Below are 26638 nucleotides of genomic sequence, written 5' to 3'. Positions count from 1 at the left end.
CAGACTTTATTCTTATCTAATAAGCCCTGTTTATGTTTGGGGATTTACAGTTTCCAGGCAAAGTATTGAAGTTTAAACAGACGTCTTCTGGAGTTAAATAGGAAACCAGGATGCAGAGAAGTCAGAAAGCTCTTTCTGAAATGTATGTCTACCCACCGCCACACTTTATTACAGTATCTGTACATAATCGTGAGATTTTATTAGGCGTGGCCGTGGTCACGCTCCTCTTCTTTGTTTCAGACACACTTTGGGGCCATGCTGGTCTTTAAAGAGACAATAAGTCAGGCTGCAGACAAGTGGGATCTCATTATTCTCCAGCAGCACAAGGAACTGAAGAGCTGCAGCCTCTGTCGCCGCCAGCGAGGCTGTATCAGGCGTTCGGATGCAAAATTCAATCCCCAGCCATGCATGGCTTCTGTCACTTTTGAATTTAAATTTGCTCCCAATCACGGATGCCGGTGGAAAATATAGCTATTGCTCATTTACAAGGCAGGGAGGCAAAGATTGCCTGAAAGTTGTAGATTTGTAAAGACAAACTTTGACTTGCTGAATTTTTCCCATTCAAGATTTTTCAACAGTCTAATCACATCTGCACTAATTTCCCAAAACAAATCATGTTTTTTAAATGTTTTATTAACATTTCAAGAGATTAGAATGGCTGAAAGCCCTAAGATTGCACCATTACATCATTTTTCCAAAATGATCCTATCGAACTCTATTTCTGCAGCCTAACCAACAGTCTGTAGGTTCATTTAACCCTTCTGCTATCCTAGGCACTTTACCATTGGGAGTTGGGTCATCTAGACCCACTAGACAGTGCTCTGAACCTTTTTTCTTCAATGATTTGTGATCCTCACTGGTGTCCATGGATTACATGAAATCTTTCCACCTTTGTCATGGTAGGGAGAACACGTCAATGTAAGGGTGGGGTCATAGGATAGCACAAGGGATAAGACAACAGCAACCTGATCTCTAACTGTTGACACAATATTTTTCAAGTTGTTTCAGTTCTTTGTCCTATTAAATGCAATTTTCTTGCTAACAAACTGTGTTGGAGCCCCAACTTCAACATAAATCAGTCTGTAAAGGTCCAGGATGCTTCAAAATAACCTATTGACTGTAAATGAGAACTTGACCAAGTGACTCCTCCCCCTTGGCGTTCCAGACAGGAAGTACCCACTGGCTCCAAGAAGCCAAAATCCCATAAACTTCTGTAGAGAAATAAACTGCTATTATTCAGTTAATGTATTTGTCAGAATAACTATTCATGCACTGCCACATTTTTTAACATAGTGAGATGTAGTGAACATGCTTCCGAATCCTCACAGTAGGTAGTCTTTTGGGGGTTAGAGAGTAGTGAGTGAATGCGGGCATCGTCTTTAGTTTTAAGCTCAAATAACTATTTATGTATCTGTGATGCATTTAAGGCTCACAGGCTCAGAATTGTTGGTTTCTGCAGTCTTTGTTAATCCAGTACTGAAGGTGGTTTGTCCCTCATCTTTGTGTTGGAGGACCCAGATGATTTGACGCGTAATCCCACTGGCCATTTAATGTTGCCTCCACCTGATTTGTGTCTGGCATGTTCGCACACCTGCGCTGCTTCAGGTGTGCCATGACTCACAGCCCGAGACGACTCTGAGCTGCGCTTTTGACGGGACTCCAAGCGCCAGCCTGCTGTGACTTACAGCTGGCCCGACCTGTCAGAGTCGAGCACACATGGTAAACAGGAGCCATGATGGCAGACGTTTCACAAAATACAGCTCTGTGTTTCCTGCTGGCCGCCCTCTCTCTTTAGTCCATAACTCTACCCTTGTGCACTTATCAGTGCTCAGCAGTGGTACTCTCGTTTTTCACTCAAATGTTTTATCCATTGATCTTTTCTCCTGTAGGTCATAAATTTGCTGTGGCGGCCAAACGTTTCAAATGCATCATCTTGTCCCTATGTCTGTTTTTCCTGCAGGTTTTGTATGCAGAAGAGTGCCAAGCTGGTGCCAGGAGTGACGTTAGACCTCATTGAGAAGTAAGTGGCACTCAGCAGTCAACATCTTCTCACCTATCTCTCGGTAGAGCTTAATCTAGAGAGATCATTATCCAGTTTTTTTCCCCCCCGTCTCCCTCTTTTCTCTGTTTCCCTGCTACTCTTCTGTCAGCTGTTTTCCATCCTGCAGGTATAGTTTTCTACCTTTGTTTTGGCCTCCCAGCCAAAGCAGTGGCAATTTGGCAGATTGAAAACCTCACGTTCTGTTAGAGAAAAAAAAAAAAAAAGTCTGCCGTTTCTGAGGGCAGAACACTTTTTTGCTCTCCGCCACACTCGCAAATTGATGCCAGCACTCAATACAGACATCATATCCATATTTTCATGAAGCCGTGTGAGGGGGAGGAAATGACACTCTTAAACGAAGCTGGCTCCAATTTCAAAGCTCGCTCTTCAGGTGAGGCAGAAGAGCTTAATGAGACCATTTTGTACCACTAAACTTACAAAAGGTGAAGTGGTGCCACTTTTTAGATGTTTAAAACAGGATTTCAGCTTCAGGCACAAAGATTCTGTTACCCAAACGTTGCATATCTTGTTCATTTGTATGTTAGATATTTGCCTGTGACATTCTTTAAGCACCTTAACCACATGCACCTGTGCGGGGGGTCGGCCCGTACAAGTTGTCTGGGCCTGTGGAGGGTCGTAGACACAACCGGCCGCATCTTAAAGACCCACTCCAATGAAAATGGTGTTTTTTTCCCCCAACATGTCGCATTTTTCTCATGATGGAGGACATATATCAAATCATTTAAGCTTAAAACTGCATTTCTGAGTACAATTTTATTCAAATCGTGGTGAATCATGAGCAAATGAAAAAATGCAGTTAGCAAAAGCTCTCAGTTGTGACGTAGTTTGACGGGCCGACGTGTCACTGCTCTGCTACATTCTGATGTATTCAATGGTACATGAATAGACCCGTTAACGTCTTTGTTTTCCTCGTCTGAGCTGGAATCTGGTTTAAAGCTGTACGGGTGGATAGCTCCAATATTGTTCGCTATTTTTGTTGCACCACTAATGTCAGCTTGGGGTTGGGGGGGATGTAAGCTAGCGGGAGAGAGTGTAAACAAAGGGATCATGGGAAATATAAGCCGATGCTTACTTCTGCACCACCTACTGCCGCTCCGCAGAAACTCCTTTAAAATTACACAAACCTTTTCATTTTTGGCCAAACACGGCATAATCCTAATTAAAGACCACTGGAAATAGATCAAAAGATGATCGGAGTGGGACTTTGAGGGGAACACAAGGGTGTCTTGGAGTTCCCTTGAAACTTATGCAACGTCATGAAAATGGAATGTACCATTGTCGTGCGTTTGGTAACTGTATTGGGAATTATATCTAAGGATAATGTAAGTTGCATGTACTGATGACGTACAGGTGATGCTGTCATATGGTGCCCTTATGCCACCACACTCTAATTGTTAGTAGAGTACAAATGCTGGCTCTTTACTGACCGTGTGCAAATGCTGCAGGTGATAAGTAAGTCCCCGTTGGATGTCCACATAAACTACCCTTTGATTGTCTCATTTCCTAAATTCTAAGGCTGCACACAAGGTGTTCTTGCTCAGTCCGCAGGATTGGGCCCGTTAAAAGCATGAAGACTCCGTACATTTCACCTACGTCACTTACTTTTACCCTTACGTGTTGTATAAGTGTTCACTATGACCTGTTGCCTGTAGAAAGACACGTGCTTGAACATTTTCCCTCTCTGGGTTGACTGAGCGGTCTACGACTTTGATATTTCGAGCAGCCCACCTGTGGGCCCCGTTGCCTATTTTTCGCCTGCATCCACCCATAAGGGCTGGACTCCAGTGTGTCTCAGAATGACGTTCCATCTCTTTCTTTCCTGCTTTTTGCTGTCTTGTGTGGTTTCCCTCCGTAAGCCCTCCATCCTGTCAGGTTTTCCACAGATGACCTGACCGTGAATTCTTCAGCTCTGAGTTAAAGCAGAAGTTGAAGCAAACATAAGTAACAGAGTCTCGAAGCAGCAGCAGAGCCTCTCACTCCAGGTTAAAAGGATTTTGGAAAGCAACCTCAGATCCAGGACATGGAGTGAATCCGTGTGATTAAATTAATGATAGTTCGAGAAAACCTTTTTTTTTTTTTTTAACTCTAGGAGGAGCTGATCTGTGAATGAAACTCTCCCGAACACCCCACCGGCGCTCTGCATCTGTGAAGCAGCAGCCGAAATTCCTGCACATCCGAGGAATAATGGGCAAATTTGCATAATCAGGCATTTTTACATCCTGCACAAGGAAAAGTTGAACCTAAACCCAAGTTATTTTAGGCCATGAATGTGGAGTTACATAAGGAGAAACCCTGAAATGTTTACTTTTGTTTAACTAAATCTGTTTTATTGAGAGTAAATTTCGGGTGGATAATCAGATTAATGAATGAAGGGTACAAATGTTTTTTTACTAAATTATTACAATAAGGCTCTGATGTAACAAATGCTCTTTGGGTTTGATTTATAATAAATAAAATTGTCTGGTAGATTCATAATTTATCTTCCTGACTGTCTTTAAAAGAATTTAATTGCAGTTTTAAGCATCTTCTTTAGTCTATAACTTATGGTAGTCTTGTTCCTTCAATAGGCAACATAATCATTTCTTGTTGTCTCTATTTGGTTTGGGCATCGTTTCAGTTTTTTTTTTTAATATTTCCTCTTCGAATGGAAGTTATAAAGCAGGAAACATTTGAGCGCAGTTCAGATCCTAAAAGCACCACAGAAAGCCTTTTTGTAAAGGTAAACCCCTTTTTTCTCACAACCATGTCGTCTTCAATGGATTTTCAAAACTGCATTTATCTGTTTGGGGAGCAGAACAGATGTGATTCACTCTAAAGGTATTTTCTTACTCTGTTTCCCCCTTAAATAAATTGCTGGCCTTTGAAAAGCCAATGATGTTGGAACAGTTTTAAAATTTGGGAGAGTATGTGGGCTGTGGCTCAGGAGGAGAACCAGTCTTACAATTTGCTGGCTGGGTTTTATTGTTAGTCTTAAGGGGTTTTTTCTTTTAGCGAGACACGCAACCCGACGATTGTAACAGGCTTTGTCAGCCGCTTTGATAAACATGAACTGTAGTAAAAATTAGAGCCTCGCGTTCACCAACCACATGTGTTGGTTGAGTTGTTGACTTCACTAGCACAGCAAATAAAATGAAATGCAAGAAAGAAACTGTTTGCACGTCATTTTCAAAGTGCTGAACGTTTTTCTTGGCCACACGGACCCAGAGGTGGTACCCATCCCGGTTACTGTTGGGCGAAGGCGGGTACCACCTGGACAATTGCAGGGCCCATGGAGCTGGTGCGATCCCAATCACTATGCCGGCCCCCGAGAGGCGAGCTGGCGGCCGGACAGAGAGCCTCTGTCTGGCCTGTTTTCCAGAGAGCCAGCCTGCTCGGACCTCCTTAATCTTTTGACAATTTTCGTTTTTTCATCGAGGCAATACAAACAAATGTCCCCTGATGTTATTCTTGTTTTTATTTTTACTCTCTCTGGTTAACAAACCTTCAAACTCGGTCAGAGAGAGAGAGCACAAATTCAGAGAACACCTTGGACGCTCTTAAAATACGTGCGGGAAACGCAGCAGGGTGGCGTCTTCTCTTCTCCTGCACCTGAGCTTGTGCACGCTGGACGGGGCAGATCGGGGAGTTTGTTGCAATGCACATGCACCCTTGGGCCTTTGTGACATCACAACAGCTCATTAATGCAAACCGAGCGTCTTTGCGACAGTTTGAAAAATGCCACAATTACATGTCAAAAACTCAAAAAACCTGATTTTCCTCGGAGGCAGACTTTCAGTCTGGATGTCATGACAAGTCTTCCATTAAAAGGGAGGCAGATTATGGAAAAGTAAACTGCAGAATCTACATATAAACTTCATGTTAATGGGTGTTCTTATGATTCCTCCCCAAAGAACAGCTTTCAGGCCTCCTGCGGTTTTAAAACTGGACGCAAGGAGAAGACTAAGTTGCCGCTTGATCAATGAGACACGCCTGCTGTATGAGGGTCTTTACTGCGTCAATTTCCTGTCATTATTTTAATGGGCACACATGTGTGTGCGGTACTGACAAAGAAAAAGAGAAAAAAAGTCGTGAAAAACATCAATTTACATTTAAAAAAATATTCGGACATGTGCTTTTTGCATTAGCCTCCTGGATTCTAAACATGGATCCAACCCCCACCCCCCCACCCCACCCCCCCCACCCCCCATATTTCACCTTGTAACATCTCATCATCAGCAATTCATCATCAGCTTGAACGAACTTTGAGTGAAAACCATGGAAAGGCTGCAAAAACCGAAGCCTGACCCTTCCGTCATCTTCCTTGCTCTCATAAACTTTAGATTTTTCACAGTAAAAGCTTTTAGCACCTGTGAAAAATGCTGAGAAGTTCAAATTTCTTGACTCTTAATGCAGAAAAGCACAAGCATTTTTTCCCCTGTATATTGCACAGATAATGGCACAATTCCTCATGAGTTAATGTCTAAGCAACTCATAAGAGCTTTTTAAATTATTTTACTGAGATTCGGTGGGACCTCAGAAGCTTAAATTGGTGTTATGGTTCATTGCGCGTTCTCTGTGTTGTACAGAAGGCTAAATGTTGAGTCAGCTAATGTCCTGCTCTGCTAAATAATGGATTGTCTCCGAGCTCATAATAGAAAAATGGCACACACTCATCTGAGCGCTCTGCTCTGCTGAGCCGGACCAGCGTTTTAACTGAAGTCGTGTGTCAAAGTCCAGAAAAAAGTTGAGCCGTTTAAGCTCAACAATCAGTCAAAATGTTTTTAAAATGTTACATTTATTCTTCAAAATTGTAGTCTGATAATGCTAGCAAACAAAACTGACCCTTTATGCTTTTTTTTCCGTCATCTATTTTGTCTCTATTTAAAAAAACTCAACACTTTCAAACTTAACAGAAATCAGATCATGCTAATTATCTGCTTCATGCATGATTGTTCATTTGAAATCTGTTTTCAAATCTGAAACTGGAGCTCCATGTTTAGCTTTTTACTCGAAAGGCACTGACAAATGAAATAAAAAAAACGTTGTTTTTTTTAAAAGTCCTTCAAATTTAACCATAAAACTTAAAGGATCTGGTCCAAATAATGTTTTTGTCCTCAAAAATGACAAATATCTGTTAGTTTTTTTTAACCAGTTTTCCTCCTAATTGATTGGCTGGATCGGTTTTTGTCAGAGTAACCCTTTAACACCGGCGTTGTTGCCGGCGATCTTTTTGACCTACCTAATCGTAAATGTGATCATCGGGAATCAGCTGATTCTGACGCGAAGAAAAGCAGCTTTTTATAACAACTGTGCACCAATTCACATTATTTACGTGGTGTCGCATAACGGTGCAAGGCTGCTTTTATCTGCTACAGAGTGAGATGATTAATGTTGATTTACGTAAGCACCTCACTAAAGTGTCACCTATCGGCGCGAAGCTGCTTTCCTCCGCTTCAGTATACGCTGAAATTATGCTAAGCAGCTGCTTAATGCTGACTGGCAACCAAGCTAATCAGTGCAATACATTCAATTAAACTTGCACACACTGTCTTGCACACACTTTGATTATGTTGTTTGTGTGTATCTTTGTTTGTTATTGTTTACTACCTTTGCTCGAATCGAGAAATTATAGTGATGTATAGTAATGTGTTTTGTTTTTATTGCATCTATGTACCGGTAATGTACATCTTTTTTAAAGCTACTTTTAAAGCCCCCCCCCCCAGATAAATAAAGTTGTTTGAATTGAATCAAATTGAACTTAGTTGAGTTGAGTTGAATAGTTTCGTAAACGGTGCAGCGGTAGGGCGGTCGACCTCTGATTGGATGATTGCAGGTTCGATTCCAGCCTTGCCCGCCTATGTGTCGACGTGTCCTTGGGCAAGACACTAAACCCCACCTTGCCCCTGTGGGAGGTTGGCACCAGTGTTTGGCAGCGGAGCCCCCACCAGCATGTGAATTGGTTTGTGACTGTAAAGCGCTATACAACTATACGCCATTTAACATTTAAAAAGTGACGATAGTCAAAAGAACTCCAACACCAGAACTAAAGTTAAAGGGTCAAGACTGTGGAAATGAAAGAATGTTTGGTGTTAGCTATGGTTCTAAGTGTCCTCCTGTGAGGCTAATGAAGAAGCTAAACTTGTTCAAAAATGTTTGCTCCTGAGAAATTCTTCAGAAATTGTCCACATTTACGCGTTGAACCCAGTTTCTCTTCAGAAAGCGTTCCGATTGATAATCATCTTGTTACTAGAACCACTCTAAATTGCAAAACTGTCTCTTTGTGTTTAAATGATTGTTGGACTCCATCTTTGCCATCTTCAGACAAACTGGTACAACACCAATTCAGTTTGAATCCAGCTAAAGATAAACGTGTACTGTAGTTTGTTCATGGTAAATGTTTACAAGATATGAAAGTAATGTGTAAAATTAGGGATACTGCTCCCTCTATGCTGAAGTTTTTTCAAAACAAAGGGATATTTTGTTTTTTTACAAAGCCAAACAAAAGCTTCTTTGTGCCAACAATTTACATCCATTGCTAATGTAAAACTTGCATATTTTGCCCTAAAACAGGGCGTGTGGGTATTTGGTCCTTGTGATTGGTTGTCCAATCACAGGATGCTTGGACAACCAGTGAGTGTGCCTCTTTGCTCGTGCTCATGCCCACGTGAGTGGGCATGAGCACGAGCAAAGAGGCACACTCACTGGCCACTCACTGGGCTCAGACTGCCACCTTTAAAAGGTCGCACACAGATGGAAACGGCAACAAACACTCATAGCCTCTCACATGTTACAATTGATTGTTGGAAGACCAGTCAGCTCAATTGGAGCATTGATGATTTGCCTAGTATTTGAATCATTTGTGTGTCTGCTCCATCTGTGCAGCCTTCTGCCTCACATCCATGCAGCTCACGTTCTGACCGGTTCTGCCCTCAGAACCATCCGGGACCTTTTTTTACGGCAGCACGTTGGTGCAGCTGTTTCTACTCAATGATGTAGTCTTTGTTTTAAACTGTGATTTGTTGATAATTAAGGATTCTTGATGACCTGAAACTGCTTTGGTAAGACATAGATATCTGATTTTAAAAAGTGGAATTACATAAACCATGTAATGAAAATGGTACATTAGAACAGGGTGGGATTATATAAGTTCGCTTCCTTCCACTCTCTTTCAAGCAATCTTTGATTTAATGTTTAATTATTTTAAGTTTGATACATCTTTGTATTAATATATAACTGATTGTATTGTTTTGTGCATTATTCTTGCTTTGATTGCTTTAAATAAACCATTTCAACTCAAATCAATTAATCAAATACATTAAAATGTATTTAATTGACATTTAAACCCCTACATAGTGCACTGTATAGTGTTTTTGCCATTTTGTAGAGCTGTCCGAATCTAGAATTCCAAAATCGAATGCCCTAGAAATTCCCAAAAGAGTCTTTGAAAAGCCAGTGTGCATCGATGCTCACTATATCGCCAAATATAGACCGCAATGCAATGCGTTTGTCTATAAATGTATTTTTTTAATGAAAAAAAAATCAACGTTTTTATCTTCAGAAGACAGTGGACTAATAAATAATCGCCGCAAAACACTCATATTAATTAGATTTCAACTTCGTGAAATCGATGACGTTAGTAGTTAGGGGTTTGTGTGGGAATTCGGACACAACCTTTGTGCTGGTTTTCCTTTCTGTTGATTGAGACACCAGACTTGTTGTTTTTAATTTGTAAATGCATCACTATCGCCATAGTTTCCAGAAACACAAGCAACGCAGACAAGTTTAGACCTGTAAAGAAAATCCGTTGTAATAAACGGTTTAGTAAAGATTTTTCAGAATAAAGGACTAAGATATGTTTGTCTTACAATGTAGCTTCAGTGTCCGGTTTTTAGCATGACATTTTGGGAAAATACTCTATCACGTCATGGCAGCATGTTTATTCATCCGTCCTGACTACCAGGAATAAAAACGTGTCCTCTGTAGAAGACATACCTAAGCCTGAATATCTCCCAACCACTTCATACTATTGAATTAACTACTTTTGGTATCTACAGTGGACATTTGGGGCTTTTCTATGATACCAAGCTTGAAACGGGGTTTTTGGGGAATTGTAGTTCTGTTGGATTTTTAAAAAAAATTCATTGGTAGTCTACAGGTTAAAATACTCTGTAGCGTCTCAAATAAAAAACTCTCTCTGTCTAGAAAATGTTCATTGAAAGTTTTTACATATTCTTTTTTCTTTTTTCTTCCCTTCAAAGTTGCACCATTAAAATACTTTTTGCTCATAACGATGAAGCGAGCGGTAAGGTTTCATCAGAGATCCCCCCGTAGTGACGCCAGCAGAGCGGTGAACGCCGGCTGAAACCACGTGAACATCTCCTCCGGGTTGAAAACTGTTTGTTCTCTTTTTCTGTGTGAAAGCAGAGATCATCCAGGTTCATCGCCCATCGTGTCAGGTGTTGCGTTTCCTTCATAAAAGATGAAAGAGGATGCAGCTTTTCTTTTCTCAGGCTTAACTCGCGCTTACATGTTTTTAGTTTGATTTGAAACATTCATTATTTTGTAGTATATCATCTTTTGACAGCATTGCTTTTTATTATAAAGGTATTACTTGAAACAAATGAATCATTTGGGAATTGCTGTGTCTGAATGTTTTTTTTTTTAAACTTACAACATAACTTCAACATAAAGCTGTGTTTTTCATCCCTCAGCTCTTCTGTTTCCAGAGTCTAATTGTTTCCTGAGGAATTCATCATCACACATTTTTGATTTTTGGATTTTTGATTTGAAATGGTTTATTTCAAGCAATCAAATAAGAATAATACACAGAAACATCACAATCATCAGTTAAACATTCATACAATGACCTATCAAACAGGATAATTAGACATAAAATTAAAGATTGCTTGAAAGGGAGTTGAAGGAAGCGAACTTATATAATCCCACCCTGTTCTACTGTAACCATTCTACATGATTTATCATTATCCAGTTCATAACTTTTATCAGACAGAATTAAGAATCCTTAGGCATCAATAAAGCACATGACAAAGATGAATTACTTAAAGTATTATGTAAAAAATAACAATTTTAGAAATCAACATGGCAAACAGTTATCTAAAATATATGCAGATTATGTTACTTATAAAAACCATGTATATGATTAAAAAACTAATACTATATCAGTAAAATAGACATAACACTGTTTCAAAAATCTTCATAGCAAAATTTGATCAAGTATCAAAAGTTAAAAATATGTGCAAATTATGTTTCATTAGGAAAAAACATGAGTCAATTTTTTTTGGAGCAAGTGAAGTAATATCATTAGAAATTAATCAATTTAACCATCTTCAATAATTGATTAAGCATTTTTTTTATAATAAGGTAATTCTGTGAAATAAAATAATAAAGGGTCCATAATCTGTCGAATGACCAAGGTTGGTATTCTTTCTGCTGATTAACAGCCATTCTTCTTCTTCATTCAAATAATTTAAAAATAGAAAACGGAAGCAGTTTTTCACATGCAGTGCGGTAACTGAGGCAGACTCTCTCTGAACTCTGTATATCTGAGCTCTGTGGCTGTGCCGGCTGCAGCTCGCATTCAGGTGAAATCCTCACGGGTGGTGCTTCAGATGTTGCTCTGTGTGAGGCCCGACCCGTTCTCGGATCTGACAGGCAGGTCCAGCTGTAGAAATGAACCCTCATCCTCTGTAAAAGAGAGGGAAGGGCGGCACATTTCTGCTATTAGCTTAGATGTTCTGCTCACCGTTAGTTTGATTGAAACGCCTGTAGTTCCATCAGCTGAGAAAATACAACCACATTTCAAAATTCCATTTTTTCCCCTAATTAGAATACATTTTTTAACATGTTTCTACAGATTTTTTTTTTATAATTGAGAACAAAATTCAAAACAATTACGCTTAAAATTGCATTTCTGAGTATTTATTTATTCAAATCTTTGTGAATCAGGAGCAGATGACATTATCATAGTTAAATGACCACTTGGAACGCTTTGAAAATACATAAAAAAATAAAAGGAGTGGGCCTTTAAAGAGATTTACAGGCAAAAACTGTTTGGAAGGAACTGCTACAATTAATTCAATTAGCTTTCTGTGTCAATTTACTATTTTTCTTTTACCTTTTGTTCCTCAACATTTGATCCTCCAGAAATGAGGGTTCGTATTTATTTTCACAGTTTTCCCCAATTTTCTCGCTACTTTGGGTTAAAATGATTATATTAGAAAATTCTGCTATATGAGACAAGTCTCTGCACTCATTTATTGGCTGTGTTTCACAATGTAAGGCAGCCCTAATTGTCACCTAAAACGTCAGTTTTACATCAAACAACAGCAGAAGTTTTTATTTGTATTTCGTAAGTCACATGATTACATGACTGGTAAAAAATAAACATCAGCACAGAGTTTATGCTTGTGTCATTTTTGGGTTGTGTGTGTTTTAGGATCCCTGGCCGGCTCAACGACAGACGCACACCTCTGGGAGAGCTCAACTGGATCTTCACGGCCATCACCGACACGATTGCGTGGAATGTGTTGCCTCGAGGTGAGACTTTCCACACTAATGTAGTGAATTAATGTACATAAAAACAACATCTCGTTTCTGAAAGCATTTACACCATGCAATGTTGCTTATAATTGTGTACAAAATATGGATAGGACTTAGAGGGACAATGAAATTAATTTCAACTTAAAATATTCTTGAGCTACTAAAATGCAGACGTTACAACTTGCCAGCTATCTGGGAACAGATATAATATTTGTGGTAAATAAATAAAGGGTTAGTTCCTGCTGCTAATTTTCTCCAAAGCTCCAAGGAGCCTTTTTCTGTACATACAGGACATTATAATGTAAACTAACTATCTGTATATTTAGTAAACATTGAGTTAACATCTCAACCAACCGTAAAAATTGAATGTAGGGATTTAAGGTCACAGGTATCAAACCTAACTCCTCATAGGCCTTACCCATGGTACGTTCCCTGTGCAGGTTTGCCCATTTTTCACCCTCACACAGCTGTATCCACCTGTAAGGACGCCAGTTACTACAGCTGTGTGACAGGGTGAAAAATGGGCAAACCTGTACGGGCACGCAGATGGCTGCACGAAATATCATGGTTGGGGACCGCTGGTTGCTCAATGTCTGGAGTTTCACGATTCCTTATAGGAAGGCTAAAGCCATTTGCACACAACAAACAAACTAGACCCTCATAGTGTGGAAGTTACTCTTAATATAAGCATACCCAGGTAATAAGTGAAATCCCCTCTGCAACATTCCTGGGGCTGTACAATGTATTGATATGAACAGCACTCACATATTCTGAGAACTTCCCTAGTGGTTAAAATGTTGATACAAAGTGCCACCAATGCAGTTTGGCTTTTCAAATGGAGATTAATCGTGTTTATAGTTTCAGCGCACAGTAATTGGGAAGTCTCCGACCATAATTTGGCAGCTTAAATGTCCAAACAGTCAGGAAAAACCTAACAATGCAACCAATGCACCATGACACAATCCCCCTTTTCCTCCACGCATTGGTAAATGACATTCAAACGCTCACAGGCGCATCCAGTTTTTGCTCACCTGTTTACCTCCGTGCTGCAGCGACACACACTCAGTGACACACTCCCACGGGACGAAACCTTTCCCTGCTAGAATAGCAATTTGACAAAGCTGATGGCTGCCAAAGCCTTTTAAAGCCTTAGGGCTGTGCTGTTAATGAAGCTGCTCGCATCAGAGAGAATCCCTGTAATGAATGTAGAGCACACACCTGATCCAAACCACACACTGCAGCAGCCCCACTCCAGCACAAACCTCCACCTCACAAACACAGGAACCACATAATTGCAAGCCAAGAGAGGCGTGGGATTGGCTTGGCCCCGATAAAGTGAATACATTAACCAGCTTAAATGTGACCACAAACAGCCTGTTTGAAGCTGTCTTCTTGAATCTAACATTTTTTCCAGTTATACTTTTTTGTGTTAATTCTCTCGGCCATTGGTCCATAGTCCATTGCTGTCTGTTTTTTTGGGGTAATCAAATGCCCCCTGTTGAGCTCTCTTCACTCGTCCAGCTCTGGATAATTTCCTTCTCCCTCTTTTCCACCTCAGATCTGTTCCAGAAGCTGTTTCGTCAGGACTTGCTGGTGGCCAGCTTGTTCCGCAATTTCCTGCTAGCGGAGAGGATAATGAGGTCGTACAACTGTACACCCGTCAGCAGCCCTCGCCTGCCCCCCACGTACATGCATGCCATGTGGTAAGATGCACACAAAGGGCTCCAGGCTCCTGCAGACACAAATGCACAGATGTCTATGGCTTTGTGTTGCTGGAGGTTAGACGGCGCTTCTTCCTGAAGGTTTCATCTGCTCACTGACGGAGCACTGAAGAACTACACAGACTTCTTAACCCACATGTTTATTCATTAGTCCAGAGACAGTGTCCTGCCCCATGTTAGGGCATGAATATTGAATGAGTGTAAATACTTCCTTAAAAAAAAAAAAATACGGGGATTGAAAATGCTGTCAAACGCCCAAAGTGATTGGAGGTTAAGGGAATGCCAAGAACAATCAGGCAGTGACCTTGATTTTGGGGTTGTTTGTGATGTTTTTCTTTTAGGATTATTTCAAAAAACTGAGATCAGTTTAGCGATGCACAGAATCGAGACAGCCTTGACATCTCAAAGTTTTAGAGATGTGTTTATGGAAATAATAAAGTCCGACAGCAGTGCAGGAGATTTCATGAAGAGAAACTGTTGCTTTCAGTGTCGGTTTTTAACCACAAACTACTTCTCTTATTTTGGTATGATAACTACTAACAAGGATGCATTTTTTGTGTTATGTTTCTTTTCAGATGACAATGACTGCATACAGCATTACATCATGATTTACATAGAAAAAACATGTTTGTCGCACCTAAGAAACAGAATTTACAATAGGACAGAACGCCAGACCAGTTTGTTTAAACTTCCTGCACTTTAGGAAAACATGGAGCTTGCTTTATTTTAACTAGCTCTTAAAAAGGCATTAACAGCTTTTAAAAGTTAGGTTTGTACAGGTTATCAGGGTAGGAGGTTACTGAGGTGAAAATAGGAGTCTACCACCCTAGTACCAAAGGCGCGAGCCATTGACTGAGGCATTTCCTTTTATATGCATTTTTTGGGCATCTGGGGCATTATTTCAGCTGATATGAAAGCAGTAGAAAAGGGGAGATTTAGTACTTAACTTCAACTCCATCACTGTTTACAACGATGATTTCCCCCAACCTGCTTTCCTCGGACCGCTTACTACTACTACACAACTTCCAAAACGTTTGAGGAGCATTTTTGTTAAGTAAACTTACTCAATGAAGTGTTTAATTTTTTTGTCACCAACAGAAATAAGGGAAAAATTAGCGTAGCGCGTTGAAAAGGAATCCCGTGTAGGTATCTGGGGGCCCCCAGCTGCCGCTGCTGCCTCGCCTTTGGTGGGGGTCTTGATGTGGCGGTAACTGGGCACTCCCTCTATTTTTACATGCCATCATCCCCCACAGTAGAACGCAAACACTCACCTGAGCACACGTGTCAGCTCACCTTTGCACAAATAGCACGAGAGATGGAAGGATATGCTTGACACATGTTTGATTGTATGTGTTATTATGTGCGTGTGAGCTGTGGTTGTATTTTGTACGTGTTGACATGTTTGTGTGTGAAGATCTTTGGAGCCGACAGGTACCTTTGAGTGTCCACAGACACACTCGAATGATGGTATCTACTTTTGACTAACAACTTTTGACTAAGAAGATGTTGTCTACTTTTGAGGAACATCTACACATAACAATATTGATGATGACAACCTCCAGCAACTTGTTGCTTTGTGATTATTCCCCCTTCCTACTTCTTTAATCATCCTCCAACCTCCTTAACCCCCCACTTTTTCTGCCCTTTCTTTTGTACTCCCCCTCTCTAACATCCCACTCTTGCCTTCTTGCTTCTTTTTTTCCATCCTGTCCAAGAAAAAATGTATACAAACATTATCAATTTAAGTAAAGTTTAACCTCAGATACAAAAGGGGTTTATACAAATATGCACCTCGTGTGTCAGAAGATTCATAAGCCTCTGTTGTTAAAGTAAAAGCTGTCCAACGCCAGAGGCTTTCAGCTCTGTTGGACAAGTTTTTATCAGCTCCTTGTAACCAAGAAAAAATATATAAACCAGAGATTCTTTAAACTCAACGCAATCTGTTTTTCTTGCAGCCAGTGAGAATTAAGTGGTGTGCTAAAAACATTTCAAATCAGAGATCCAAGAAACTAGAAGAAGCTTTTTTCTCTGGAGGTATTTGTGCCTCCTGGTGGGGGTGAGAGCAAGCGGCTGGAAAAACTGGTTTTGTTATAGACTTCAACCCCCCAATAAGTAAATGGAGTTGCTGATTGGTCGTCCTTTCCATTTTTAATGAGAATAAACGCAGATTATAGTGTTTAAATCTGCTCTCCCTATTCTCAGAGAGGTTAACCTAGCCATAAATGTTTTACTTGTCCCACCATCCAACTGATTTGTTCTCCATTTGTTCTCATTAGCGCTCTTGCTGATATCCACACACAGGACTCCTGTTGTCCATAATGCCTTCCTCCCTGTGAAAGAAACATGACCTTGTTATCCATCTCTTCTCAGTCGCACAAAGAAGTTTACACTTTTTTCTCCCCTTTTTTAAAACTCTCCCCTGTCTTTCCCAGTCGATATCTGGCTGGTGATGTGGAGAAGAACTCACTTCTTTAGCTTCCTGCAGAGAATTGTATAACAGCTTGGCAACACTTTCCTGTTTTGTAAAGAAGCCTGCTCCTCCTGCATTCGGGAGGCGATAGTCTCTCTTTTCTGCTTGTGTGGGCTCATTATTTCACACTTTGGGTTCGTTGCAGTGTTTACTGTCCAAGAAATTGGGAGGTGCACTTTGACAAAAGCACATGCAGGATTAAGGGCGGCAGCACAGCGACAGGTGGTGCTTTAAGAGCTGCAGGAAACAAAACCACAAGGACAATAAATGAAGAATTGCTAAAAGATAAAAGGCCAGGGAATAAAATAAATCCAAATTTTGGACGGATAGAAGAAAAGTGAGCAATTTTGGGGCTCATTGATTGATGCTTGCCCTCAAACGTGCAGCTATTATTCAAATGCAGCAGAAAAGAGTAGAGCAAACAAACCCAAGGCTGATTACTCCCTTAAGGGCAGTTTAGTGTGGGAGTGTGCATCTGCTTTATGTGTGCTCATGTTGCTGCAAACACTCTCTGCAGGCAGCCGGAGAAAAAGAGCTTAGTCAGCCGCCAAATGGTTCTCCACAGTGCTCGCTTTCACACACAAATGCTGCTCAGGCTTTGGGTGATGAGTCACAGGTTTATGCTGGAGTTAATCTTGCCATGTTCAGCAGTGCAGCGGCCTTCTTCCCGAGAGTTTGTCCTTGCTGACCAGGGTCTGTCCGCTTATTTCCATGCTGTTGGTTTACATAACCACCAGCACGGGCTGGGGATGGTGTTGGCAATAGTTCCTACATGGATATCAGTCACAGTCTGTGAAGTAATTCAACAAACACAAAGAAGAGTTTTTTTGGTCAAGAAAACACTCACACAAGATTTTTATCACAAGAGGACTCTGAACTCTACGTCTTAGCCTCACTGAATCACCAATCTCAAACTTTGGTTTAAATTCTTACATGGAAATTCAGATCCATCTTTACTGATGGCTGACAACCCATTGAGCTTAACAGTTATTGTCCAATAAGGTTAAAGGGCAAGATTCTAAACCTTTTTCATTGTTGTCATGGGATCTGGACTTAATATCTTCTAATATCTTTTTTTAAGATTTTGAGACTCAACTTTGAGACGTCACCTCTTAAAATGAGAACCTTCTCCAACACTTTGTTATTGTCATTAGCATTGTTACTAAACAAATAAAAAAAGGATTGATCAAATCAAAAAACATGTTACTGAATCCTATAGATCCTTGGATTTCCAGAAAAATCTTCACATTTCACATTTTAGCACCTTTAAAATTGACGAACTAGTAAATTCCAAAGAAAAAGTGGTTGTTGCTGGAAAATAAAAGTGATAGAAATGATCTACTCGTATTGACACTGCAACAGAGAATTGTGTGGAGGTCAAACAAAGCTGAATATTTCATTGTTTCAATAACAAAACATAAACATTTGGAAAAAATATGGAGAATTCTCAAACAAATTTTTTAAAACTAACATTTCTCCTTGAGCAATATTTGTGTTTTTTTCTGTAAGGGCAAAAAAATCAATACGCTACAAAATCTACAACTTGGTGCTTCGTTTCTGCAGCGGTCCCTCACTGTAACATTGTTCACCTTTTACACCCTTTGTGGAGTTTTTTAAAGCAATTTTGCTTGCTTTTTTTTTTTTACTGCGTCCTGATTGGTTGTAAACGATTGTCAGAGTTTGTGCGTGTAGTGTCTCCTGTACAGTACAGCATACATTCAGTTTGCAAAGATGATCCTTGTTTTCATGCCATAATACCAAACTTATTCTTTTTCGAAGTTTTGAACTTTGAGAGTTTTAACAAATGAGAAAAGTGTAAGAGGTTCATGGGTAGGTGGCTGGGTAGCTCGGTTGGTAGGGTAAAATGGCGCTACGCAGGAATCCAGGGTTTAATTCCTGGAGGGAGGTACTGGGGCAATTATCATATCAATGGCGAGCAATTAAAATCACCTAGTGGGGGCCCTTGGGCAAGACCCTCAACGCTACTGCCTCCCGAGGTCTGCAGCTCTCCCGCTCCCCCAGAGGATGGGTCAAATGCGGAGAACAAATTTCGCACACTTGGTGTGTGACAGATAGTGGGACTTTATGTCTATCTGAGAAAAGTGAGTAAAGGGTTTTACAGCCTTAAAATACCTATAATGTAAAAAAAAAGTTGATAACTCCGCAGATTTTTCCAATTGCATGTAAGTTTTGGAACCTCTCTACTGAAACCAAATGTAAATTCTGTTAGATGCTAAAGAAATGCTGTCTCTCTACAGGAACTCTAAAATATCTTAAGCTACTCGTATTTTTTCAAATTGTATTTCAAGCCTTACAGCTGTGTGAGTTCATGAGGTTCTCCAGATAGAACCACAGCTACCACTACTGAATGATGAATTGTAGCTGCTAATCATTTTGCCGAAGATCTATTTACGTCTTCCGCTGTGATATTTGTAAAAGCTGACATGAATGCAGGAATAGCCCCCACTGCTCTCCAGCATTGTACTTTCGCATGTTTCCCATTCATCATCCATTATACCTTCTGCGCTGTGCTGTCAGGCCAGAGTGCAACTCTATTAGATCACTCTGGGATAATGGGGAAAGCCATTTACGCAGCAGAAAGAGTCTTGGGGTGAACTCTGCATCACTCGTCCAGCATCGCATTACATTGCAGCGCAGCGCGCATCGACTGGGAACATGAATCAACACCTAACTCACGCTAACTGGGAGGGAAAAGCTCCAGCGAGGCCTTAAGTTCAGTTTGCTGCAAGGAAAAAGAGCCGCAAAGTGGAAGAGAAAGCAGTCGGGCTGAGGGGGAGAATGGAGACGCTGTAATGTGGTTTGATGTGAGTTACATAACCCCATGAATTAGAAATGACCATGAGAGAAGAGCTGGTGTTTAGAAAAGGGATTAAAGACTCCTCAGTGCCCTCTCCAGGACCTGGGTGTGGGAATTCTAAAGTGATGTACGTGCATGAACAAGAATGCAAGCTTAAAGAAAAATACAGTCAAGTGATGATCTGCAGTTTTTCTCAGGTCCCTACTTTAAAGACTCAATCCTTTAAATTGGCTGCGTTTCCGTTACACATATGTGCAAAACTTTATAGAAATTAAAAAATGTCATGCATACTGTAATTTCGCAATTACACTGTTTCTCTCTAACTGTGCGATTAAACATGAACCAACTCACGCGATAAGTCATTCAGAAACACGGCGACAGATGTGGGCAATTCTTTGATTTACAGCAGACACATTCAAATTTCTGCCATGGTGCTAGCGCTCTTCATCATCTGTCAAAGGAGACGTCGGCGTCTTCTTCAGGCCACGGAGCGGTAAACTTTTTACACGTGGGAGCAGCTATGGATGAAGTCATTTTGGGAAATGGTGCTTGGGGATTTTACATAGGAGCTGTGGATCCAACGCTCCACTTTTGAGCGTTGGATCTGGTGGCGCCGCTGTGCAGCCAGTTCCTACCAAGAAGCGCAATGCCATCCGGTTGTTGGTCACATTACTAATTTAATTAGAAAAAAAAGTGTTTCCATGTCAACATGTCAATTTACCCCTCAAAAGCCACCACCTCCAGGTGCAAAAACCTTTTTTGGTTAAATGCAAGTTTTTTTTTGTTTTTTGCGTTTCCATTAGGCTGATTATATTATCGCAAATCCAATTTGTGCAATTTCAGAGTCAATGGAAACGCAGCTATAAACGTATTTCTGATGTTGATTTTCTTCTGGAGTTATAAGTGAGCAAGTTTTTACAACTAAAGAGGCTCGTTCATTTAACAAAGATTTGACAGATATATTTTTTTGACTTTTGTTACAAATTGTTTCTAATGCCTTTGTTGTTCCTCTAACCTGATTTGTGTGCATGCGTTGCATCTCTGCAGGCAAGCGTGGGACCTGGCGGTGGACATCTGCCTCTCTCAGCTGCCCACCATCATGGAGGGCACCGCCTTCAGAGTAAGCGAGGGAACCGTCTCAGTTCTGGCACTTCTTAGCCTTGATGGATGTCGTTTGTCTACAGACAACAATAAACACCAAGCAGTTGTTGTCTGCACTGCGGCTTTGCCTCCATCAGCACCGTCTCTGATCGTTCCTTAGCCATGCACACCAACACTCACTTTCCCAGTGGATAACGTTGCAGAATGTCAAGTCTAATAACTCAAGTGGGGAAGTCTAAAGAAAAGTGGTATCAGAAACCACTGGTGCTGCACTTTCAGCCACCAGAGTGTTTATTGTTATATTCACTGACGTGGCAGGGGACTGTGCTGGAGATGCTGAGTATAATGGAATCACGCTGCGAGTGGTTGATTGAGCTGATGATGTCTTCATATATCTAAGTGTTGACGGGCTGACACAGATCCTTTACTCTAGATGGATCGGAGTGGCAACAAGAGCCTCTTAATGCAAACTAATCAGGAAAGTTCACTGCTTTTATCTCTGCCTTTGTGCTCTCGTCCACCTGGTCTGTTCAGAGGTGAGTTTACTCCCATCACTCCCTCGAGTGCAGTTTCCTCCTCCTCCTCTGCCATCTCCTCCACCGAGGCTGAAATCACTTACCGGCGCCATAATTGAACCTCAGAGGACCACTGAAGGAGGCCCTTCTGCTCTGGCTTGACTTCTGTTTTGGAGCTTTTAATTCCTCTCCGATGAACTTCAGCAATGCATTTTTTTTTAAACTACATTCAGAAGTCTTTATTTTCCGCTTTCCATAATAAACTCCCCACTGAATCCCTAGTTACACACACTACCTATTTTTATTTTGGCTCTCAGAGTTAGAGAAAAACTGCTTTCCAAACTAAAAAATTAAATGAAAACAAATAACTTATATATTCTGTATCCTGCATTATTCTACACTGTGATAAAGATTGCCACTCTGTCAATACAGTATTGAACCCCCAAGCAATCATTTTATTAAGTCAACAAACCTCAAAACTGTCAACAGTCTTTGGTGCTTTTGGAAACATTTCCACTTCAGGGAATTAGATTGCAAGAAATATCTCTAATTTGTTAGTCTACTTCCATATCTGATACTATTTTACTGCTTTACTTGAACCCAATTACTACTATCATTCACATTTAAAGGGCAGGGGATGTTTTCTTTTACCCAGCATGCACCACATGTTTGTGTTTTAAAGCGTGAGCTCCATTCATCCTTCAGACAAGCGTTGATATTTCCCTTCTCCGTGTCCGCGAGCGGAACGTACGTCGTCGTCACAATTCCCACTGAAATTCCAGCACTTGCGGTGTGATCAAACACCATACGGCCATAAAATAATCCATCAGGCGGGCTGTTGTGGCAGGAGGGAGAGGAAGAGCCAAGAGCGAGGTGGGGGGCTTGATCATGATGGATAAGGATTTACGTTGCTGCTGCAGCGGAGCGTCACATCGAAGCTCATTATGTCGAGCCGTTTATGAAATGATGGGGAAGTCACTGCAGCAGGGTTCGTTTTGTGTGACTGTGTGTGTGCGTGCGTGTGAGGGGAATTCATCATTTTAAATATTGTCTTATCTTTGTTTGGTTCCCACAGCCCAGTGAGTTCTTCACACAGCAGCTGACGGCGTTTGAGGTGTGGCTCACGATGGGAGTGGAGAACAGAAACCCCCCAGAGCAACTCCCCATAGTACTGCAGGTACACACAAACACACACACACACACACTAAATCTGGACCTTCAATTGTAAGCTCGCTGGTTCTAATCCTTGGAGGAAACCTTAGATGTCCAGCAAGTACTGTACTTTCTTCTCTTTTCTCACCCTGCTTTGGTGCCCTTGAGCACTGCCCTTAACCCATTTTGCTACACACACTCAATCACACAAACACAAAATCTGGACTTTCAGCTTTAAGTTTGCTGATTCGAGTCCTGAAAATGGTTGGACAAAACCTTAGAAGGATAGAAAATGTGTTTTGCTTTCTCCTCTTTTCTCACCCTGCTTCGGTGCCCTTGAGCAATGCCCTTGATCTATTTTACCACACACACCAAGCACAGAATCTGGACCTCCAGCTGTAAGTTTGCTGGTTTTTGGGCTGTGCTCCTGTCCTTGGCTGTCTCATCTCTGGCTCGTCTCGCGCCCCCAGCTTTCCCCCAATTCCATCTGGGTGAAGCCCATCAGCTGCACTATGCAAACATGTAGTTGTAGAGTTAGATAAACGAATTCTTCTCCAACAGTTCTGGTACATCGCCTGTCCATCCTGGGACGGGCATCCCTGAGGTTTCCTCCTTTTTTTTTTCTTCTAAAATCTGTTTTTTAGGGGTTTTCGTGTTGTATAAGTAAGGGTTAATGGCCTTCGAAGTGTGCATTATCAGTTTTTAACGCACTTTACGGAAGCACCCGGTTCAGGCTTCCATGGCGTGCGTTAAAGAGTGATGATGCACACTTCGAAGGCCATTAACCCGCTTATACCATGGTCATTTACAAAAGAAATAAATATTAACCAGTTTTTAGTCCTTAATTCTTTTTTTTTCTCATTTGAATCGCTTTTTTCACGAAAAGCGGACTATTGCGTGGTGCGGCGCCTTGTCATGGTAACATGACAAGGCGCCGCACCACCGCTGCAGTCAAGATTCGGCGATATAAAGCTATTTTATATATATATACTGATCGTCCCAATGGGTTGAATAAAGCATCAGTTTAGAGAGAAAGTTCAGAAGATTTGTGATAGGTGACCGGAACTTCTTTTTGGGGCGTGCGGTTATCACTTTTTAACACACACCCAGCAGCCAATCAGAATCGAGTATTCACCCGGATAATGGTATAACGCTATGTACACGCCATCTATGCGTAGCGCTTTTAAGAGAGCGTGGAACATGGGTTTTTGAACGTGCGTTGAGCATATGGTCTGTCGCTACCCTATAGTAGCGCATGTACTCACAGTTGGAAGAGTCTTCGTGCGAAATGTCGAAGCTGTACAAATCTGGTGAATCTTGCTCCTGGCTTTTTCTTTCACAGCTCTATTCCGATATAAGAAAGACTTGGTTTCATATCATTCTTCTCGGGCAGAAACTGCAATTTTTCCGTTTTCGATTGGTTGGCACTTCCATGTTTTAACAAGAAAGTCACCCAGATGTCACTACCAAATCTGATTGGTCAAAGTTTGACTGGTTTAACTTTCAGTGCACGTTCAATCATCACGATTTGTACATAGAGAACCGAAAATGGACTAAAAAACGTGCATAGGGACACATGAACGCTAGAGTTTTGAATGTGGAAGCTCGAAACGGGCATATGCTCCACGTTTTACATAGATTCTTCATTAGAAGCAGTCGTTTAAATGCGGGTTTCTGTGTCAGTTATGAACGTAGCATAAGCTGCAACCTGTTGCTCACATTGTCCCCCTATTATACAATGCAATGCAATGAAAAAAAAAGCATTTTCGTTCTATGGGCTCACCAAGCAGACTATGATCTTGATATTTTGTGCGGGCCCACCCGTCCAGGTTCGTCTGCAGGCGGCTTGTATCAGTCCGTAAGGGCAGTTGTGACAAAGACTAAAGAAAAATGGATTTTCAATCTTAAAATCTTCTCCCACCTCAATGCTGTTCTCTTATGCTTTTTCTGGAGGTGTCAAACATCGTGCAGCTGTTTGTGAAGCCGCGCAGAGACTACAGAATCCCTGCTGGGTAGAGCCATCAGTGTTGCAGGCCTTCAGAAAAAAGGCCTTTATTATTCATCTTGATTAAACTCACAAATCATTTGTCTCAACTCCACCAAGCAGCCTATAAAATTACTGCTTCAGTGCTGCTCTCCTCACTGCAAGAATTTTTCTCATCCCCAAGACCCAATTATTTATTATTTATTATGTAAGAGTCTTTTTTTCCTCCCGTCTTCCCAGACACCAAAGGTAAAAAGAAATCATTATTGGAGTTTTCTCTGGACAATTTTCCACAGATAAAGCTGTGACTTGAGCAGCGGCTTCCTGTGTTTGAGCCGTGTTCATTTGTTGGGAGTGTAGTCAGACACTCACCTCGTCCCCATGTCTCCCTGCAGTTCTGTACAGTTGTATTATATCACAGGGTAGTAGCACCGTGGAGCGGTCTGCGCTGAATGGTAATTTCCTGCTGACTCGGCGCGCTGCGAGCAGCAGCACATCCATACAGCGGTTCTATCGGGAACCGTTAAAAGATGGGAAAAAGCCAAAGTGATTGTTAGATGTTTGTGTGGTGTTTTTTTTTTGGTGAACAACCGGTATCCGCAGTAGGTTTGTGCAGCAGTTACTCCCTTACAACTACAAAAAAAAGGACTCAAATGGACACAAATTCTGCACACTTTTAAGCACACGGTTGCATAATTATAAAGACGGGCGTATTCGCTGGGAAATTTATGAGTTCATGCATAAAATTAAACCTGGTCCCATTAGAAGGATTGCTAAGACTGAGGAGAAATGTGCGCAGTAATCCATCGATAATGCTCTTTAATGAGAGGGAGAACAACAGCCCCGCAGAGGCGGGAGATGCGGTGCGGCGTTGTCTTGACAACTGCCGATTCATCCAAGAAGGATTAAGAAATTTCGCAAAGGGATTACGAGCCACAATGTTACGGTAACACAAAGGCATCCTTGTTATGCCTATTTGTTCTTTCAGGAAAACATAGTGCAGGTAACTCACCGCACACACCGTAACGCAGGAGAGGGCTTACTCACTGCCTTTAAACCATTCAGGTAAAGAGTCACAGACGCACTTTTTTATGTAGCTATGTTAATCTGGGATTTTACTCTATAATGCCTGTAATGGGTGAGCGTTAAATTCTAAAGAATGTAAAAACATACAAAATATGGATGTCATATCCTAAAAAAAAGGGAAAAGAACGCTAATCTTCAGAAGAAAATCCCTAGAAGCTATTAAAATTGTATGTCCATGCAGCATGTAATTTTTACTAAACAATAGATTTGATAATAAGTTATCAAAAACTAGAAACAAGAAGTTCCACATATGCATTCAAAAAGAAAAAATAAGCTAAAAAAGCTGTCAAAATTACTTTAAATTAAATGTTGAACAGCCCAATAATAAATAATTTTTTCCCAAATCTGAGCAAATGGTTTGTAGTTTTGGAGTTTCTATGTTTGTAGTTAATTTTGCTTACAGTGACAATAAACTAGTGTAATAAGTGGAAGTGACTCATTTTGGGACAAACTGTGACCAAAGCGAGAAAACCATCTTAGCACAAGTTAGTTCATCTTAATAATTTCTCATAAAATCTAAAACTAGCACGTATTCTTAGAACATAAATCTACATTTTTGTTTCCCAAATAATGACAATGAATGCCAGTCTAACTTGAAAACATGTATTGAACTTTAATATAACATGCCAAAAATACGTTTTTGTGATTCTTAAATAAAGTATTTTCTATTCTCAAGAGTATGGAGCACAAAGATTTTGACTCATTTTAATAATAATTTCTAAATACTAGCTTTTAATAAGACAAAAGTGTTGATAAGAGGAGTTTAAACCTGGTAAAATATCTTGAATGTCTAAAAACGAGGTTTTAAATCTTTGTAAGTATCATAGTTTTTAGTGTCGGTTTAAGTTTACTTTTGCCCGGTGGCTCCACACCTGTGTCACGCTAACAAACACGCATGCTTTTGCGCTCCAACACTCACACACCCACAAGCCGGTGTTCCCTGCAGCTTCCCCCTGTTCCTGTGGTCACGCCCTCAAGCCGAAGCCCTGGAGAACTCGATTCATGCGGCCTGTGTGGGTGGAGAGCGTGTATGTTAGCTTCCTCCATATGCTTGGAAACACACGCAGTGGGACAGACCGAAGGTCCGGCGTCGTGCCTTCACTCGGGATTTGTTATGCACCACCTAATGCTACCAAAGCCCCACCCACACATGTGTACATTTATAGCGGCTGCCATATGCATCCCTATAA

General features: G+C 41.0%; 1 protein-coding gene across 7 annotated transcripts in view; it reads left to right on the top strand.

Moving 5' to 3' along the window:
• The window catches only part of rptor (regulatory associated protein of MTOR complex 1), a 175746-nt gene that overhangs the window by 91776 nt on the left and 57332 nt on the right, over nt 1-26638 (top strand). For all 7 annotated transcript variants that reach the window (XM_023954643.1, XM_023954642.1, XM_023954647.1 and 4 more), the window contains exons 8-12: nt 1961-2020; nt 12498-12598; nt 14160-14304; nt 20658-20730; nt 22302-22403. In XM_023954643.1, the coding sequence (XP_023810411.1) occupies nt 1961-2020; nt 12498-12598; nt 14160-14304; nt 20658-20730; nt 22302-22403 (481 nt within the window). The remainder of the gene's footprint in view (nt 1-1960; nt 2021-12497; nt 12599-14159; nt 14305-20657; nt 20731-22301; nt 22404-26638) is intronic.

This window comes from Oryzias latipes, chromosome 1 (genome assembly GCF_002234675.1).
Source record: "Oryzias latipes chromosome 1, ASM223467v1".
Lineage (NCBI taxonomy): Eukaryota > Metazoa > Chordata > Actinopteri > Beloniformes > Adrianichthyidae > Oryzias > Oryzias latipes.
This window is presented reverse-complemented; position numbering and strand designations above follow the sequence as displayed.